The sequence below is a fragment of the Agelaius tricolor genome, unplaced genomic scaffold, assembly GCF_023055355.1.
Source record: "Agelaius tricolor isolate 1412-34295 unplaced genomic scaffold, bAgeTri1.0.p SCAF_2, whole genome shotgun sequence".
NCBI classification, from domain to species: domain Eukaryota; kingdom Metazoa; phylum Chordata; class Aves; order Passeriformes; family Icteridae; genus Agelaius; species Agelaius tricolor.
In genome coordinates, this window is record NW_027269262.1 from 20,712,631 (window position 1) to 20,726,081 (window position 13,451).

General features: G+C 45.1%; 1 protein-coding gene across 1 annotated transcript in view; it reads left to right on the plus strand.

Moving 5' to 3' along the window:
• The first annotated feature begins 950 nt into the window (after positions 1-950).
• The window catches only part of MYO10 (myosin X), a 163,440-nt gene continuing 150,939 nt past the window's right edge, over positions 951-13,451 (plus strand). The window contains exon 1 of the mRNA XM_071453951.1: positions 951-1,287. Coding sequence (XP_071310052.1) covers positions 1,267-1,287 — 21 coding nt within the window. The 5' untranslated portion in view covers positions 951-1,266. The remainder of the gene's footprint in view (positions 1,288-13,451) is intronic.

The window sequence follows — 13,451 nt, forward strand, 5'->3', positions numbered from 1 at the left end:
CTTGTGTTGTGTATCTAATCTTAAACTTGGTTTTTTTCGTGGTGCTTGTGCTCTATGTGTTGGCCATGACACCTTAAAAAATGAGAGTTGAAGATTCATGATTATTTCTACTATCAAGGGCTGGTCTCCCTTATGTCTGCTCACAAACTTAAGCTCCCAAACCATTATTAGGGTTCTGCCTGTGACATAAAAGCAGAATAGAGTATTTGCTTTTTTCTTTATGGCTGTGACTTATCTTTTGGTACATTTCTTTCTGCAGTGTGAAAGAAATAGACCAGTATTCGCAAGATTTGATACTCCTTTGCTGTGTTTCTTGGGCTGTTAGCTACTACAGGGTCAGCACAAAATTATTAACAAGATACGTCTCCAAAACCTGAGCACTTTAAATGTGCTTTGCAGAAATGTAAAGGACTGGAAAACTATATAAAGGAGGGCTATTTTCATTTGTAGTGATGTCTCAGTGAGCGGCTGCTGCAAGATGTGTTTAGCAAAGGAACACGGATGAGGCTGAGGAGAGCTCCTACACAAGTTTGCTACACGTTTACCGAAGGGCTGCCTGTCCGCAGCAGAACCCTGCAGGTACGTATTCTTTAACCACCTCCGGCAGCACCTCTGTCCGGACGGCGGAGCTTTGCACTGCCGTGCGCTGTAGGGCACGGGAGCGGAGCCACCCCCAGATGGGGGCGAGCCTCCGCTCCCCTTCCAGTCCCCGCTCTCCTTTCACTCCGCATTCCAACGCGGCTTTCCGCGCCCTGAGCAGCTGGGCACGCGTCCCCAGGACCGGGGGCAGCAGCCACCTTGGCCGGGCCGGGCCGGGCCGAGCGCGGAGCCCGGGGGGCGCTGCCCGCACTCCGGCCGGGCCGGGGCGGGGCGGGGCGCGGCCGAGCGCGGCGCAGGGAGCAGCGCGGCCCCGGCTCCGCCTCTGCTCCTGCCCCGCCTGGACGGGACGGGGGCGGCCCCGGGCAGGAGCGTGCGGCGGCGGGAGCTTTCCTTGTCCTCCTCCTCCTCCTGCTCGGCGTCAGCCCCGCTGCCGGCTCCCCGCGGCGGCTATGCGCTGCCGGGACCGCCCGGCCGAGCGGCGCTGAGGGGGCGGGCGGACAAAGGCTGCGGGCTGCTGCCGGCGCTGGGGCGCGATGGAGCGGCGCGGCGGCTGAGGCGGCTCGGTGGGGCGAGCCGAGCCGAGCCGGGCCGGGCCGGACGACAGCGGCACATGGTGCGCGGCTGGTGCCCGACGCTGCGCACCCGCGGGCGGGCCGAGGGGCCACCATGGACAACTTCTTGGCGGAGGTGAGCGCGGGCCGGTGGGATGGATCCTCCTCCTACTCCTTCTGCAGCGTGGGGTCGCTTTTGTCGGGCAGGATACCGGCAGCAGAGCGGCGGGAGGCTCACGGAAAGTGTTTGTTCCCTCGAGTAGTTCGGTTTGCAGGGTGCTCACGGGAGCAGAGCCCGGGCAGCGGGAGGCTGGCGGAGAGGGAGGGAGGGAGCTGCGCCCCCCAAATTCCCACAAATTCCCGGCCTCTGTGGCTGTGGCCGGGGCGGAACTCGGAGCCGCCGAGCTGCAGCGGTGCTGCTCACTGGGGCTCATTAGAGCGGCGGGGCATGGAGGGAGGCTCCGGTGCCGCCGCGCTGCCCCCCAGCCCCGCGCCCACCGGCGGCAGCTCCCCCGCGGGACGCGGGCAGCCGGGGCGCCGGTGCGGAGCCTGCCCCGCTTCCTGCTGCCCCTGAAGCCGTGCCTGGGTGGGAGCGGGGAGTCCCTCCTCGGGGGTTCCCTGTGTGAAAGCCGGGGAGACCGCCTTGTCCGCCCTCACGGGCACCAGAGGCTTCAAACGCTGAAGGTTTCAGAGGCAGGGCTGCCGCTGGGCACCTTTTTTTAAAGGTTTGTTCGTTGAGTTTGTGTTATTAAGTACAGAAGAAATCTTTTATACAAAATGAAAAGGAGGGAGGCTGCATTCCTGAAAGTCGTTTGAGCTTTACCGTGGTCTTGTGGATCTTGACAACTTCAGTATGTCGGGTGAGGAAACCAAATCAAGGGTGCTTTGCTACTGTCTTAGGATATTTGATAAAACTCAGAACCTGGGTGCTCTTCTGGTCCAAGCTAGCTGAATTTTGTACAACAATATTCTACTGGATCCGTTTATCCCGCCTTATGAACACAAAGTGTGCAGGATCAATGTCTTCTCTGTTGTGCCTGTAGTTTGCTGGCAAAGCCCGTGACTGGGTTGTGACTTCTGGTGACTGCCTGCACACTTGCTTTAATTGCACCTCTTGCCAAAGCAGTTGCACTGTCGGGGTTGTAAATACAGGCCAGGCATCTGTTTTACAGGGTTGTGATTAATCTGCAAAACTGTCCTTTGCCCTCATGAAACAACATCCCTCGTGTTCTTGGTGCTGCCGTTGATGCTTCCACAAGAAAAATAGGTGATCTGTTTACTGAAATAGTAATTAGTCAAATAAAAGAAGGTCATACACTTTATTGCTTGTTGGCTTTTCATTTGTCAGACAACAAAAGTTCTGTCAACTGCAATAAGAAGGAAGAAATGCAGGATTAGCTTTGATGAAGTCTGAGTTAAGTTTCTTTTCTTTCTTTTTTTTCTTTAGAGGATGTAGCCCTCACCTTTCAAAAGCTTGTAAGCCATGAGCAATATGGTAGCATTAACTTAGCCTTGCAAAATTAGTCTGAAGAGTCATTCGCCCCAACACAAAGTACTGCAGTGTGCCCTACATAAAGGTGAAGAAGAGTTTTCATGGTTTTGACTCCCCTATTAGGCAAAATTACTTGCTCCAGGGAAAACACAAGTAAATTTTGCCAGTCTGTGTTAGCATTTCAGCATATATTTATGTTAATCTGTGGTTGCTTCATGTGGACTTTGATCCTTCTTAAGAACTTTGACTCCCTTTCAACATGCAGATATTACTTTAAAAGATCAGTAAATATAGCACCTTGACTTTAATCTGCATCCAAAGTCCCACCCACAAGTATAAACATTTTCCTTCCCTTGCTCTGGAGTGGAGCATATGTAAATGGAAAATAGAGAGCATGAGGCACAATAGCAGAAATGCACTGAGTCTGACCCAGCTACCACAGAAGAATGTCTGTTGAAGGCACTGGATTGAGCCACTAGGTAATTTAATTTGTGTGAGGCAGACATCCTGCAGCTGCTCTTCACAAAAATATTTGCTGACTTATCTAAGGGAATTACTGTTCTCGTTAAAATAAGTTACAGTGTGAGGAAGAAGGAGGAAGCTGGATGAAAGGCACAGGTGAAAAGCCCAGTGTGCTCTGCTCGTCTTTGTCAGTGATATAAGCCTGCTGATATGATTATATTTTGGGAGAAAAGCTGATAGTGGGAAGAGTAAATACTGGCACTTCAGAGGGGTCGTTCCTCAGCATTATCAAGAAGCTCCTGTTGACTACACTGGAGGCAGAATTGTCTTCAGTCTGGGTGTTGCAGGAAATATTGTACAGCTTAATGGTGTTAATAGGAAAAAAACCAAAAACCCTGCATTATTATTTCTCCCATATTTTTCCATTGCCAGATGCTAAATATAACATGCCTCAGTAGAGGGTGATGCTTACTGGAACAAAATGAGGCAACTGAGTGAGACACCTCTGGAGAGCAGGAGGTGCATCACAAGGGATGTAGTCCTGTTGGGACTTGCTGCCTCAAGTGAGGTGTGGGATAATGCCAGGCTCGTGCCAATCATCTGACACTGCCATCATTTGTGACTTAGCAGCTCCTTGATTTCTCCCTCTTGCAGATCAATTTCCTTTCTTTACTCTTTCTTAGTATTCTTAGCTTTTATTGTTAAAGGACAACAAGTGGTTGCACTTGTCTCCTGGGAAGCCTTGATTTCCATCCCTGTCCCAATTTTCTAGCTCGACCAATTTAAAAACAAGCCATGGCTCTAAGTAAAGAATTAGGCTGGAAAAGTTTATCCTGTAACTAACTCACCAACATGTTCTAATTGCTGCAAGGTATATTATAAACATAATAACAAAGTTGCATTCTAAGTACAGACGAAAAGTGTTTTGTGATGCTTTTTTAAAGGCTGTTGATTGGTCTATGCTACCTTACAGTCTTTAAAAGAAGGTTGGAGGTAGAATTTTAATTTTTTTTTTGTTTTTGTAGTCATATTTTCTTATCTAAAGTATTAAAACCTGTAGAAATCCTTAATGGGTATGTGCAATAGAGCCATTTGGCTGCATTGCTTAAAACAGCCTGAAAAAATTGTTCCCATATGTTTTACCAACAGCCTGAGTGTTCTCAAGGGAACAGGCTCCTGTGGTAGCTGAGGTCAGACTTTTTTCCAGTGAGAATGCATCCCTGCTAAGAGGGGATGTATGCCATGAGGGAAGGAAGAAAGTAATTTCCAGATGAGGCAGACAAGGAGAGGGGAGCTCAAACTGCCCCTTCAGCATCTCAAGTTCCCAAGCAGGGCTTATCAGAGCAGCAGGGGAAGAGGATGCAGAAGTCAGGTTTATCTTCTTCCTCTTCCATGGCAGTCACTTTGACCAATACGCATGGGATGTTGCACTGAACTCTGGTTGCTGTCCTTGTCACAGAAGAAGTGTGGCATTTGCTGACCCAGTGGGGGTCAGAAAGGGCTTGAGGTTGGGAAAAACTTCTGTAGGTCATCATGTGCAAACCTGTCCTCCAAGCTGGTGCTCAGCTTCTGGGGAGCTAACTTGCAGCACAGTGTGTATAGTGGTGGCTGCAGGGATTGTTTGGGTTTATCTGCTGCCAACCTTAAAAGAATTCCTCCTAACCTTGCAACTGTGGAAACTGAGGAGAAGGGAGGAGAACAACTGTGCGTCCTGCCTTCTGTGTAGCATGTCTGGGTAGATGATGTTGAAGGAGACCACTATAAAGGATCACTGTCATAGAGGTCCTGCTGATGTTTATCTAACACTGCCCAGAAGTTTATTTGGAACTGTGGGGACCCTCCCAGTGTCCTTTGAGGCACAGCAGATACTCTGTGCCTACCATGCTTTTATTTTTAGTATTACCACTGGTACCTGGAGTTCAGAATGGTTTCCTTAATTTCTTCTCTCCACAGTTGCACATACTTGCCTGTGTACTTTGTTTTAAGGAGAGGGCTTCCAGCATCTATTCTGAAGGAGCAAGTGTTGAACCTCCCTCTGTGGGAAGGATATGGGACAAAAATTTAGCTTCAGGAAGGTATCTGCTTGAACCTGGAAGCTCTTAATTCAGCAGCTTGCAGCAAGCTTTTTCTTGATGCTCTCCTGTTGCAACATTTGGCAGATCACAGTCTCACAGCACTGAGTCCTTTGAGGGGTTCATCATCTCCTGCAGACAGGTGGCCTTGGCACCACCAAGGTTATTCACCTAATGAGAAAACCTGGTGATGCAAATAAATACCTGCATTGCAATACATGGATTCTGGCTATGCTGTGCAGCACAGTGTATATGTTTGGGATGACCTTTGAAGTCTCCCCAGTTTTCATTTACAAGTGTTTTGATAGTAACACAAGAATGGGTCTGATGTTCCAGCTTTTAGTATTGGTATAAACTGTGTAGCTTACACCAGCTAAGTCGTCCTTTATTCTGGTGGGGCAAAACCCGTGAGTGATGGCATAAAGGTGTTTCTGGAGACCTTCTGAGTGCCAAAGTATGCCAAGCAGAAAGAGTGTCTCTTTTGGTTGTTGACATTGGCTATGTTCTCTGAATTTTCTGAGCTCTGACTTCTCATATATAGGTTTTCTTGAAAGCTGATGGTTGTTTTGTCTAGAGTTATTTTTAGGTTAATTAGAGAGCACCGTGTTTTGAATAGAAGATGTTTCAAGGGGGCTTACCTTATCAGGTCAGAAAGATGAAGTTTTTTTCAGGTTTATTGCTCCAAGTTGGAAATTACATTCAGCTCATCAGTATCATGTAATGGTTACTGCCCACCACTGATATTCACATGTGCCTTTCATAAGACAAATTTGTGCAACTGAAACATTATCATGGCTGGGCTGGAGCCTAGCAACCCTGTTGGCACTGCACATATTGTAAAATGACACAAGAATTCTCTTAAAGCTGTAAAATACGTAAGTTTTCAAGTTGGCAATGGAGGCTCTACATTCTGCAGGGTCTGCTTGTGGTTTTTTGGTATGTTCAGTCAGTCTCCAACTAAAGAAAAGCTGTGAAACCCACTGTTACAGAAGACTTGGCTGCTTCTGAGTCTGGACTTTTTTTTACATTCTGGTGACACCTCACTGAAATGTTAACTTTTTTTTTTTTGGTCTTTTCCCTAATTGTATGCTTGTATTAGCACTTTGTCTGTAAGCTGTTTGCTCTAAGAAGATGTTCCTTATACATGTTTTCATTTGATGAGTACTGTGTATGGATGATACTGACCATTGTGAACCTCTTCAGTAGTTTTTTTGGTTTTTTTGGGGTTTTTTTTTGCTTTTTTTTTCGTTTCGTTTTGTTTTGTTTGTTTCAGAGCTGTCACACAGCTTGCTGGCTGGTAAAAGGGAATAGTGCTTGAAATCATGGCTAGTCCCAACTTATTTTTGAGGCCAAGTGGCATAGGCTTTTATTAGAAATGTTCCGTATTTTTTTCCATGATTCTGTGATGGCAGGAGAGGACCACTTTGGGGGAGAGAGGAAGCAGAAAGGAAGGGTAGCTTGAGCTTTCAGTGTCATGTGGGGAGTTTAGAGCACTGGTCCAATGAGTAACCTGAGATACCTTGCAGCCTTTCAGTGCTCTTGTTTCCCCAGTGTGCCTCAAAAGATGGAAGCAAAAGTTTGGGCCCCCTTATCAATAATTATGCATGGTTGTACACAATAGGCTTCTGTTCTGGTGATTTCAGCAGGATCTTCATTTTCAGTGTGGTAAGACCATTATAGTCTCATGAATCTGGTTTTTGACTTTAGAAAATCGCTGAAGGAAAACTGGTAGGTCTGTGGCTCTGTGTGCTGGAGCATATGTGTCAATATCTATATACAGTGTCACTGTGCCAATCAACCCCTAGCGAGTGAATAATGTGCCTCCTTCTTTTCTTTCCTTTCAATATGGATTGTTAATATTGGTGGTACTTCTAAAAAAAATTCTAGCAAGACAAATGCCTTTTTGTGTCTCTTGGATGGGTGCAGACCCAGTGGAAGGTGCAGCAGCTTCCAGCCAAGAGCAGGAGCAGCAGCTCCACCCCTGGAGCATCCGGCGGGTTGAGTGCAGTGCAGTGGCAGCGCTGAAGGGAAGCGTGTCCTCTGGGTAGTTTGATCTCACCAACCTTTTTGGCTGCAGGGCCAGTATTTTTCCTTAGTGAATCACTGTCTCCAGATGTGGTCAGAGCCAGGAACATAGTTTTGGGTGGAGTACGGGTAGAAGGGCAGGAGGTAAAAGTCACTCTGAATTAAGACTTTTGCTGAGGGGGCAAAAAAAAAAGAATTATCAGCCTTAAGTCACTAATTGTGACAACTTTACAAGTTTTGGGATGTGACCTCAAAACTTGTTTGATTAATTATGACTTCAGGCTTGTATCAGAGGGTCATGGCTTAGGCATTCTTGTTTCTCTTGGTTTTTCCAGATATTTATCATTATGTGACATTTTAAACCATTAGTGAGGCATAAATGAGGATGATTTGGTGTTGGGACCATAGCTAATGGTAAATTACCGGGTTTAGGTATTATTGGTTCAAATTTTGCATAGTGGCTCTTTTTTTTCTCCAATTATTTTAGGATTTTCTGAGATGTCCTATGTCTGAAATATGAGCATTATCCACTGGCCATATTTACTGTAATGTAACTTTCTTCTGGACAGCCCCCTGATTAAGAAAGGTTAAGTGGATTATCCTTTTCTTAAGAAGTCTCTTAAGTAGCTCAAACACCCCATTCTTATAAATGCAGAACTTTTCAAGTTTGGATTCAGAATGGGAACTGATATTGACTCTGCTCCAGATCTGCCTTGTGAAGTAAACTATATCTATGCTGAAGAAGAAACTACACCTTTGCTATGTGGAAAATATGAGCATTATATTAGGAAAATATACTGGGAAAGATTCATTAGGAGAGAAGGAATGAGTAAAGATTGCTTGTATTTCTAAGCGTTCCTGTAAGAAGAAGGCGGATGTTGGGGGAGAATATACTGTCCACTTCTAGGCCATTTCTGCAAAGCCAGTGATTAATACTGTAATCTCAGGCAGGTTCAAATATCATTTATGCTTGTTCCTGATACCCTGAGCCAGGACAGCCAATGTAGGGATGTCTGGCAGCTTTTCTGCAAGGTCTTGTTCTGTAGGCATTGTGACTGGATGGACACTTTCCCATTGCAGACCAGTGACTGACTGGGCAAGGCTGCTGAGTTGATTCAGCTGTAAATGCGTCATACCTGTGCTGGTTTTACTCATTAATGTAAATACTTGCTCTCTATTTAGCTGCTGTTTTCCTTTGGGCCCAGTGACCTTTTTTCAGTCCAGCCTGTGAAAGCCTTCTTATTTAGTATAAAGTTTAAGGAGTTGGGTTTTTTTTTTTTTCTGTTTCATTGAAATTGCAAGCCTGAGTGATGCTGGAGTAACTTAATAATATATGGGGTTTTCTGTTGAATAGGTTACTAGGAACAGACACAATTTTGGTTCACACTGAAAGCATGGCAGAAACTGGGGTGTGTTCGGTTTTGCTGGCCAAAGTTAACATTTCTGTTTTCTGTAGGCTCTTCTGTAGACGGGTTTAACATAAAATTTCTATATGAGGCCTTCTAATTTTTCCTAGTGTGCAGTTGTGCTTAGGTACTTTTTCACCAAGGGGTAGCCACAGTCAGTAACTGAAAAAAACAAGGCACACTTCAGCCCTTTTACGGCTTTGAGGAAAACTGCAGTTTACCCTGGTATATGGAAGGAAGTCTTCAAAAGTGAAAGGTACTGGTAACTTGTATGATTTGCTAAAATTGCATTGAAAATTCAAATTAAATAAACCTTGAGGTGGATTTCCTGTGTGTTAAAATGACCCTGTCCCCAGTAGGTAAATGTAAGCATATTGGAGCAGGGCCTGAATATGGGAGTCAGTCACCTTTTACTCCTTCCAGGATTAATGGCATACTGCAGGAAAACTTTCTAGAGGAGTGACTTTACTCCTGTACAGTCCAGTGTCCTGCCAGACTTTAGTGTTGAATAGGTTTCCTGTATTTGTATGTTAATACCTTGTAGCAGATACATACATTGTTTCAGTGGGGCATGTTGCCTGCTTTGTGGTATCAGACGCTCTTTTCTTTGAGGGTATATTGTCTTCATCATGCAGCAGCCCTTGCTGGGCTTTTCACTTAATGTTAAGCTAAGGTGAATATTTAAGAAATGAATGTTCTTTTTAATCCATCTCTTAGATGGATTAAATGTTTCTATGGCATTTTTGGTGGGTTTGGTTCTGGTTTGTTCCAAATGAACGAAGGAGGAAGAAAGAGAGTGTAGCTCAGCAGCAGAATTCAGGGACCAAGCTGTGCCTTCACTCGGGATCCTGGCTGGTGGCATGCACAGGGTGAAGGACTGTGTTGGAGGACTCAGGAAGTAAAAGATTAACTGCCCTTTGATGTATTAGTATTGCCTTTTCCTATATATTCTTGGGAAACTATTCATAATCCTTTATTAAAGGTCAGTGATACAAGAGTGTGTTAATACAAGTCTCTTTTGTTTTGGAGAATGCCCTTAAGGGCATTGCTGTAAGGACACCTTAGCAGAGGAAAATGTTTGGTTGTTGCTTTTTTCCCCTGGGGGGCAAAACTATGTTCCCACTGAGCAGGTTTACCTGGGGGCATTTTATCATGGCACATCTGGCTCTGTACTGGGGTTGTCATTATAACTATTGAGGGTCTTCTGGGTTGTGTTCTCTGTTCTTAACTTCTTTGCATGGTAATGCTGGCAGAGTGGCACCCTGCTGCCCAAGTGTGCTATCATGGTTTCAAAGTCAGGATCGATTGTTGTGCCTGTAGCACAACCTCAGGTAGAGGCTGAGGCTCAAGGGTTGCTGAGTATCACAGCTGGAATTACAAAGCAGAGTATTACTGAAAGTTGTCATCACAGTTAACACCCCAAATCCCCTGGCCCTCTTTCTCTTACAGACTTTCAGAAGGCTTTAGAAAACTACTTTTGATGAACTTACTAGCATCTGGAGAAAACATTTCTGTAGTTCTTGAAATGATTCTTGAAATGTAAACTGTGAAAGGCGTGCTACTGGCAAAGCCTTGTGTGGTTTTGGTGTTGTGCACTGCATGTGCCTGTTGATCTCACTGAGAGAAGTGCAGGATCTCTCTGAAAGGTTCTCAGGCCTTCTCTTTTGCATTCAGCCAAACTGGCCCTGGGTTTGGGGACAGCAGATAAGAGAAGTTCATTTGTTGTTTTAAAAAAGTATTGATGTTTATAGCATTATCGGAAATGGATTATTTGTTCTTATTTTAGTTGCTGTTGTTTAGAGTGACATTGAAAGGTTTTCTCAGATTAAGTTAAATATATTTGTTAAGAGAATGGGATTGTTTTTCTTATGAAGTTGTTTATCTTGAGAAGTCAAATCCTTTTGTTTAATGTACGCATCTGATTACAGAGCCAGTGGACATCATTTCTGTTTGACCATTTTAGTGGATCAAACCACTTTGTGTCTTGGTTAGGTTATATTTTTATTTGCTTCAGAAAGGAGCCAAGTTGGCGGGACACGAGTCACGTCAGGAGTCACACTGGAGTTCACGTCAGGACAAGGAGCAGATGCTCATTCTGTAGGTCAGACTTCTTGCTTTGCTGGTTGTCTTCTTGGATCCCTTCCCCTTATTAAATATAGACTGGGTTTGTGATTAGGGCTTATCCCCTCATTACAGCTTTCTGGTGATGGGTACGATGAATAGGTTTGTTTGGTGTGTCCAATCAATTAGTATATTCCCCAGAAGAGAATAAGAGCAGCGTTTACAGCAGGGCTTTGAAGGGTGGCATTTCCTGCTGCCTTTCAGACCGTGTACCAGGAGGAGTGTCCCATGAAGTGAGCTCTTTGTTCTTGAAACTCCAGTCAGATTCTGCCGTGTGATACTTGATAAGCTATCTCAAGGAATAAAGATACGCAGCAAATCTATGCTAGAAAATGTAATTTGTGCAGCAGACCCTTTTTCCCTCCTTACAATAACATTTCTAATAATTTGCACACCAAATTTGAGAAGCTTTAACAAATTATAAATGGGATTTTGGCATTTTCACAACACTTAAGGCAAAAGGCTGACTCTCTGTTTTGTGTTAGTTTTAAGAGTCTCTACTCCCAATTTCTGTTTCTATCACACCATTTCTACCATCATTTTGCCTTGGTGATCCAGTACCTTAAGTGACTAGGACTCTGGTGCAGTAGTTAATACCCCAGATTTCTTTTGTACAGAAGCCCACGAATAATCTTATTTGCAATGTGATGAAATAGTTGTATTAAACTTTTATTAAACTGTGTAGTTCCACCTTTGTCAGTAGCATGCCTTTGTACCGTGCAGTTACGGTGGAGATGCCATCAGTAGCTGGTGGAGGACAGAAAGTGGTACAGAAATCTGTGCATTTTCTTATGAGCATCCAGTGATCCTTTGCTGGTGGCTTGTTCTCACCAATTCTTACTGAGTGAAAAAAGAAAACACCGAGTCATGGAATCCTTTTCCTTCAGACAGGGAATCAGTAGTTATTGTGTTCCAGGTGCTTCTGGATGGACTCAGTCAAATAAAGGCTGTAATTCTGAATTTTGATTTCTTGAAATTGTGTGCCACTTACAGAAACACTTCTTTATATTGCTTGAAAACATTTGATTTGAAAAGTGAACTGTTGCTTTATGCAGTCAGAGAGGCTGCAAAAGCTTTGCTGTTTTCCTGGGATTTTTATTTTTTCTTTTCCTGCTGGAAGGCATCAGAGGTTTTGGTAGGCAGTATGAGCTGTGACTGTCCAAGAGCACAGAGATGTGCCTCCCACTCTGCATGTAGGTGTTAGGCAAGAAGAGTGGCTGCACATAAATCAGTGGCTGAATTGAAGGGACAAGAAAGGCTTAAGGCAGCAAAGGCCCAGACACCTGCAGCAACAGATCATGGGTCACACTGCTGCTGGGATGGCCCCAGGCACTCCTGGGGAGGTGAAGGAGAGGAGCTAGCATCAGGCTCTGAGCAGGAGCAGATGGTTTAGCAGGATGGCTCCTCAAAGGGGGCTCCTTGTTGGATACAGTGTCTGATAGCTACTGCTTTAAAATGCTTGAATTAAACTTTTTTTTTTTTGCTTTGTAGTTCCTTTCAACTTTTTAGAATAATCTTCTGTGGCTGTCCTCTAAACAGCTGGAGTTTTCCTAGCTGTAGGTTTTGAGTGACTATTTGCTGGTTGGGTCTTTGGTATTATAGAATATCCTAAAATGGAAGAGATCCACAAGAATCATTGAAGTACAACTCCTAGCCATGCACAAGACACCCCAAGAATCCCACCATGTGCCTGAAAGCATTGTCCAATGCTTCTTGATCTGTGTCAGGCTTGGTGCTGTGACCACTTCCCTGGGGAGCCTGTTCCAGTGCCCAAAACACTCTGTGGGTGAAGAACCTCTTCCTGATATCCAGCCTAGACTCCCGTGACGCAGTTCCACGTCATTCCCTTGGGTCCCGTCACTGGGCACCAGAGAGAAGAGTCTGCCCCTCTGCTTTCCCTCAGAAGGAAGTTGTAGACAGTGATGAAGTCTCCTCTTACTCTTCTTTCTCCAGACTGAACAGACCAAGTTACCTCAGCTGTTTCTTGTACGGCTTCCCCTCCAGATTCTTCACCATCTTTGTGGCCTCCTTTAGATGCTCCTTGATGGCTTTATACCTTTCTTACAGCGTGGCACTCAAAACTGCGCACAGGACTCAAGACTGAGGCCGCCCTAGTGCAGAGCAGAGCAGGAAAATCCGTTCCTTGCCTGGCTGGTGATGCTGTCCCTGATCCCTCTCAGGACATGGCTGGCCCTCCTGGCTGCCAGGGCACTGCAGGCTCATATCCAGCTTTCCATCAACCAGGTCACCCAGCCCATCTCTCCATCCCTAGCTAGCGCATACATTCAGGGCTGCCCCATCCCAGGTGCAGAATCCGGCACTTTTCCCTTTTTGAACTTCATATGGTTGGTGATTGCCCAGCCCTCTGATTCGTCTAGGTCTCTCTGCAGGGCCTCTCTTCCTGTGAGGGAGTCAACAGCTCCCTCCATTATAAATGCCAACATTTTGGAAATTCTTGCATTTTATAGTAGTATTTTTAAGTATCTTTTTTAAGTGGTATTGAGCAATGATGTGCTTCTAGATAGTTTGGTGTAGGCATATTGGAGAAATCTGTGGTATTTCTCAAGAAAGCTGCTGTAATATATGTTGGAAAAAAAATGGGACTTTGGCATTTGTTAGTAGTGCTTCATGGGTGGCAAAAATTACTGTAATAAAATCTTGCCTTTTGTGGTTTCCCTACTTTTTGTTGCTGTGTGATCATCTTTTCCACTCATTTTGTTCC